Source organism: Mycosarcoma maydis, chromosome 14 (assembly GCF_000328475.2).
Source record: "Mycosarcoma maydis chromosome 14, whole genome shotgun sequence".
NCBI lineage: Eukaryota > Fungi > Basidiomycota > Ustilaginomycetes > Ustilaginales > Mycosarcoma > Mycosarcoma maydis.
Window position 1 is genome coordinate 604,972 of NC_026491.1, and position 6,496 is coordinate 611,467.

General features: G+C 55.3%; 2 protein-coding genes across 2 annotated transcripts; one reads left to right on the forward strand and one right to left on the reverse strand.

Moving 5' to 3' along the window:
* Window positions 1-261: 261 nt before the first annotated feature.
* UMAG_04486 (uncharacterized protein) lies at window positions 262-4,118 on the forward strand (the record flags this gene model as incomplete). Its single annotated transcript, XM_011392854.1, has 3 exons — window positions 262-2,314; window positions 2,364-3,085; window positions 3,366-4,118. The coding sequence occupies 3 exons, from the start codon at window positions 262-264 to the stop codon at window positions 4,116-4,118; spliced, it is 3,528 nt and encodes a 1,175-aa protein (XP_011391156.1).
* Window positions 4,119-4,898: 780 nt separating this feature from the next.
* On the reverse strand, window positions 4,899-6,496 carry UMAG_11979 (uncharacterized protein; the record flags this gene model as incomplete). The annotated part of the gene is made up of 2 exons (XM_011392903.1): window positions 4,899-5,657; window positions 5,738-6,496. Coding segments are annotated over 2 exons (1,518 nt in total), but the record flags the coding sequence as incomplete, so codon positions are not given.

Here is a 6,496-nt window from a genome sequence, read left to right on the forward strand (position 1 = left end):
ATTACTCCATCCGTGTTTTTATCGTCTATGCAGGGTCTTCTTTTTGTGAAGCATCGCACTCATAACTCACGACCGTGGACTGGCAGGACGCGTGTGTTGTGAGCTGGTAAGAGCGACTCACCTTTTTCTGTGGAGGGCTAACGTGACTTACCTCTGTACCTCTCGCTCTCCCCACCGCTTTTAGCTTACCTCGTTCTTCGACCGGCCTCGTTCCATCTGTCTTGATGTCTCTCCCTTCTTTAGCTTGCAAAAGCGATAGCGATGGTGCTCGATAACTTCATTTACAATGCCGAGCACCGCGTGGTCGTGTGCCGCCGCTGTGCAACGTGCCTCGTTCCGCGCGAGCAAAGTTGGCTAAAACATCTGCGCGCGAAGCCACACGAGCTCAAAGGCAGGTATCTTCAGCTCACTGTCGAGCATCTGGCCACCTACTCGCTTCGCTCTTTTGATGAGTTGCGAGCGCAGGCCAAGGACACCAGCCGCCAATCGCACCCATGCCAACCTATTGCCGGCCTCGCCCTATACGACGGCTTCATCTGCCACTGTGCTCCCGGCGAATGCACTTACAAGACTCGTCGCATCAAATTGATGCGCGATCACCTCGCAGTTCACGGCAAGAAGGGCAAGCAGCACTCTGACACCACTCCCCTCTGGCGCGCCTGCCAGCTTCAGACTTATTTTACCGCCAAGGGCATGATTGATTACTTCGAAGTCGAGGACGTGGCGCCGACGATGTCTCCGCAGACAGCACCGCTCAACTCCCCCTCCTCGTCTTTTTCCGATGATACAACGCCGACAATCTCTCAACAGGCAGCACCGCTTGGCACATCCTCCTCGTCTTTGTCTCCATCCGCATCCACTATTGCAGTTCAGCAGCAGGTGCGGTCGCATTTTCACCGCGTCATCAAAGAACGCATATGCCACCGTTCTCAGCTGTCATGCGCGGTCCGAATTCCACTTCGCTCCAAGACACACCCAGACTGCGACCCCTGGTTGGTGATCACCGGCTTCTCAACCCATCTCGACGGCTTGTACGACGCTGAGATTCAATCTTCGTATGCGCTCCATGCCAGATCCGACGAGAACGTCGTTTCTAACGGCTCTTCAGAGAACTTCAACGACAGTGAACTCCGGCGCATCCTAATTGCTGCTGAGCATACGCTACGAGACGCCTATCGGCTGTGCAGCGACAGTTCCCCCCACCGCAAAATGACACAACTGCATGCATTGACGCTCAATCATTTTCGCTTGGGCGATGCAAGGGACATCGGCGCTACCAGAGGCGCTCTCTTTCGCGCCAGCAAGCACAGCAACTCGCTGGTTGCCTGCTTTCGTCTGACTAAGCAGCTACTCGCCTACTATTACCGCGTCGTCTACCTCTCCGATGGCCACTTTACCAACAACACCGAGGGCCATGCCCTTCCCCATGACGTGATCAAGCCCACTTTAGAGCAATCGCAGGCTATGGACGCCATCATAACGGTGCTACGCCGCCAAGATGCGCTCCAAGATGCGACTTCGAGCGCAAGCGGCGCTGACATGGACATCAACGACGTCGCCGCTGCCACTGCTGAGCTCGACGACCAACTTAAGAAGGCCATTCGCGACCTCCTTGTATCGCTCATCTGCTGTTGGATTGTAAGCAAGCCATTCCAGTCTCCCTTACTCAGCTTCTGTGCTATGCGCAGTCGAACACTGTTACAGCACGACGATGACGCACTCTATGCTCGTGGCCGGTGCAAGTGGCGCGAGCCAGGTAATTGCAGCAGGGATCTGTCTGCGCTAATTTGGATGTTCCAGTTGATGCTGTTTGATGCGGTCTGCTCCACGTGTGGCGACGACGAGTCGCAGATCTTGCCTCGTCTCGAGCTCAAGTGCCGCACTTACTGCCACACCATGGCTCAGTCTCCGTTTGGCCAGATGCTGCAGTGGAGATCGTGTCTGTTTGCAGCGTCCATGAACACTATTACCGAGCACCAGGCACGTTGGTCCATCGACGGCTTCACGGTCGACTACAAAGGCACCAAGCTGCACATGAACCACATTGCGCAGCTGGTGGTCAATGAGTACAAAGTTGCCTCCCGGATTCTCTACGACGATCTCCTTCTCGGCATCATGGCTGACACGCCACGTATCGAGCCATGGCAGATCGAAGACGATCTCGACCAAGACGAACAGGATGCTTCATGGCTCACCGATGCGCGCAATGCAGAGCTGCTAGCAGACACGCAGCTCGCCATCTGGAACAAGATCGAGGCGAGTCCAGACCTAGAGCGAACCTTTGTTCGACAGCTCGATCCCGGCAGCCCGGACGGTCGGCTTCTGTCCAAGGGCCATTGCTCTCTATGAGAAGCGTATTCAAGACTTTCTCGAGAGATTGCTGGTCATGATCTACATTTCCTCCGGTCAACCGCTGCGATCCACAGAGCTACTGTCCGTGATTGTATCTAACACGGATGTCCAACGTCGATCCGTGCTTGTCTGGGAGAAGAGCGTTCTCTTTCGTGTCCGCTACCACAATAGCCTCGAGTTGACCGGCGCAGCAAAGGATAACCTCCGATTCCTGCCTTCCGAGATCGGTTCTCTTTTTCTCACCTTTCTTGCCTTTGTTCAACCTTTGCGAGAGGTGTTTCTTCGCCAGAACCAGCCCGAGGCGCGTCTCTCGCCGTATCTCTGGTCCAAAATGGATGGCTCCGTGTGGGAAGGTGGCAGCGTATCGGCCTGCCTTTCGCGTGCGTGTGCGCGAGCAGCTGTGCCCACGTTCAACGTTTCCTGGTGGCGTCAAGTCGCCGCTTCCATCACCAAAGAGAAGTTCAACCAGCAGCAGCGGGCGCACTTCGACCTGGATGACGTCGACGCTTGCGAGGAGATTCAAGACGAGGAGGACCTTGCCTACCTGGCCGGCGTGAGCAATTACAGCTCCCGCACGTCCAACTATGCCTATGCTGGTAGTACCAACTTGAACGCTTCCAGCTTGCTCCATCGCGCCTATCACGCTTCGGACTGCTGGCGCACACTGTTCAACATTGATGCAAAGCTGCTCGCCGAGCGACTGGGTCCAGGCTCCTGTGCCGCAGCTCAGCGGGTAGCGCAGCCGGCATAGGATAAGTAGAAGACGAGTCAGTATCGCGAGCGACCGAAGACGGGCTACTTGCAGTGGCACGCAACTCCCTGTGCTTGGCCCATGGCCTTTCTCTGTGCATCGGAGTCTTTGCAGCCGCACCGCAGCGTTCTGGGCCGACTCGCATCTCTTGGCCAGTTTGCTGGAGCGAGCTCTCAAGGGCAGCGATCGAGCCTCGCATTTGCATCTCCCATCTCTGTGGTCGCACACTAGACGGCATGGGTTCGAACGACGCCTGGCACAGGTCGCTCCGAAAGAACGGACGGCAGATTTGTCTTTGACAGCTTGTCTGAGTTATGCGCATGCCAAGCTTGCTTGCGAGCATCTACTCGAGAAGCTCGATGAGCATCTGAAAGCGTCAGGATCCAGCTACCTAGACAGTGTCGTCGTCCGTATCGGTCAGCTCAGCGGACCCGAGTGTATGGGCGAGTGGACCACGGCCGAACACATGGCGATGATAGCACAGTCGTCCAACACGATTCGAGCGCTTCCAAAGCTCACAGGGGAAGCGTCATGGATACGAGTTGATCGAGCAGCAAAGGCCATGGTCGAGCTAGCCAACGTCAGTCATGGAAGTCGCGAATCCAGCAATGCAACATCGACCCCGAGTACAACCTCCGACATCCTCCACTTGGAGAATGGAGCTCGACGATCGTGGGCTGACATTCTCAAGATTTTTGCTCGGAATATGGATCTCAGCAGCACCGACACACTCGAGTGGGAAGCATGGCTCGCCTCAGTGCAAAAGCTCGGCAATCAGATCGACGACAGTGTTCCGCAGACGCCAGTAGACGCAAATCCGTGCATCAAGATCCTTGATTTCTTGCAACAAGACTTCTTGCGGCTAGGTACTGGCGGGGTGGTGCTCGATCTGGCCAAAGCCAGGTCCTATTCACGCACTCTCAGGAACTCCCAAGCAATCAGTGATGAGCTCATTCAGCTCTCTCGATGGTTGGAAAGGACAGGGCTGGCTTCGATCTCCGATGCGCCGGACTAGCGCCTGACATTTGATGTGAAGAGTGTACTGTCTGCATACCCTATTATTCTGCTCGAGAACGTCGTCTCCCCGTTTGTAGCCCACCTTGAACCTAGCACTTATTACCTCTGCACATCGGTTGTCGACCGTACAGATGCTCGTACGCATACGACTGCGACAGCCATATCACTCCGTGTCAGAGGCAGACGTGAGAGTCGTTCGTCGGCGTGGAACATGCGTGCTGATTCCAAGGCTCAGCACCAGCCGTAGTTGGTCACTTTAGCCCACAACAAAGAAGTAGAACGAACACACAAAGGACAGCAGTCGTATTTGCTCTGCCTACGAGTCGCAACTAGCTCGAACGTTCAACTCTGCCGCCTTGCCGCGGAGCAATGGGTTTGCGGTCATCTTCCGGCTGAATCCAGATGTAGCAAATCTACTGTTTTCAAGGGAAGAGCAACTCTCATTCCAATTCAAGCGCATATGGCGGCAAGGAGAGAAAGAAACACATTCGTAAGCCGAGACATCGCTGCTTGTGACGAGGACGGTAGTGTTCACCCAGTCAGAGCCGTACGCTTGAGGTCTCCGTTGTGTGGCGGGCAAGGCTCGAACAAAACGAAACGTAGCGAAAGGGAAACATGTTCATTGCCATTGCGTACGAAAAACGAAACAGGAGAGAGCTTCGGAAAGGATCAGGAGAGAGACGAAATCGAGGGGTGCTGGTGGCGCCTTGAGCCTGCAGAACGGTGTTGAACGTTGACTTTGGCGATGACCCTAGAGCAGGCGAGAATCGAACTCACCCTAAATGGAATCCGACTCGGGCTGGATGCGCTCATTCCACATGGGCTTTTTGATGATGTTGAGAGGGTTTGGTGCGGGATCAGAGCTAGACGACAGAATGTCCACCAAGGTTGAACGGGCCTCGAAAAGGTCGAGACAGGGGTAAGCGTGCGGGCCGAGCAAACCCCGAATGCACAGCCGAGGGCACTGTTGACCGGTAATAGGCGTCACTTGCGGTCGAGAGCCGTCTTGCGCTTTCTTGAACCCGGTGCTTGTGCCAAGGTCGAAAAGCACGATCAACAGAGCCTGTTCGGTCAGTGGCTTCTCGTTTGGCGGTGCCATCGAGGCGCTCTTGATCACCGGTCCAGCAACGACAGGCGCTGAACTAGCAGGGACCGTGGTGCTCTGTGGATCCCTTCGGTTCTTTGCTTCCCAGGCAATGTAGGTCATGTAGCGCGCAGCGTGCCTCTCGCCCTCTCTGGGCTCAAGAGTGATGTTAGAGGCATCGGTGGATGAACCATCAACGAAGGGCCGGTCGAGATGACCTACGAAGACCGGGATGATGCCATCGATGCCATGCTGTGTGTGCGCCATTTGCACGGCTACTCCACGCTTCCAGCAGTGCCATAGAAATTCGGGTGTTATCTTGTTGATCGCTTCGGGAAGCAAGTCGAAATGCGTAAAGTTGATCCACATCGGCAGCAGTAGCGGAAGCCGACTGCAACTGATCTCTGATTGGAATTGCATGCCGTTCGGTGCGCGAGCCGGCATCGTAGACGTCTTCAAGAGCGTTGACGCAGCGCAGCGAGATTGGCTTCGTCGAGGTCGGCGAGGTTCTCAAGAACGCTTTCGAGACGCACGGGCTTGGCGTAGATGCTGGCGCCCACGTGTTGGGTGTCCGACGATTCCTTTGGCTCGGTTTGTTCGATTTTTTTGCGCTTCACGGCGTCGCAAGCAACCATCAAGATGATCCGCGAGGCAAGTTCACCGAAACTGCCCTTCAGCAAGGCAACATCGGGGTTGAGCAAGCATTCTTGCTGAAATTTCTTGAGGATGTCTGCGTACGTGTAGCCTCTCGCTTTCTCAGCTGACTGGAGGTAGGGAGCCAGCATGATATTGGAAGCAGCGATGGCTAGCACAGGCTCTGATGGAGATTCAACGTGCATGACACCCTCGCTGGTAACATGCGTGACAATGCGCATGTGGCGATCTACTGTGCTGTCGACGAATTGCTTCTGTCTTGCAAAGAGTTCCGAGTTTGGCGATTCAGTCGGCGAAAGGCTTAGCGCGAGACGAGACGCCAAGATGCTGAAGCAGTGGGCGGTCTTGCGGATGGCAAAGTCTTCGCCACCCATCAATTTGTGGTTGGCCATCACCCAGAGGCTTCCAGAACTGAATGTCTGAATCCACAGCGGTCGTCCGTAGTAAATGATGTGAGAGTCCGCAGAAGCTTGCGAGGCGCAAGAAAGGCTGGGTTGCTGTGAAAGCAGCACGTCAAAACTAACGCCGATGAAAATAGGCAGTGCCAATGATAACACGTTACGGTGGGCATGCTTGACAAAATCGGCCGCACTGCTGCTGGTACTGATCAACACAAGCCAAAACGTCGTGGTCTGGCG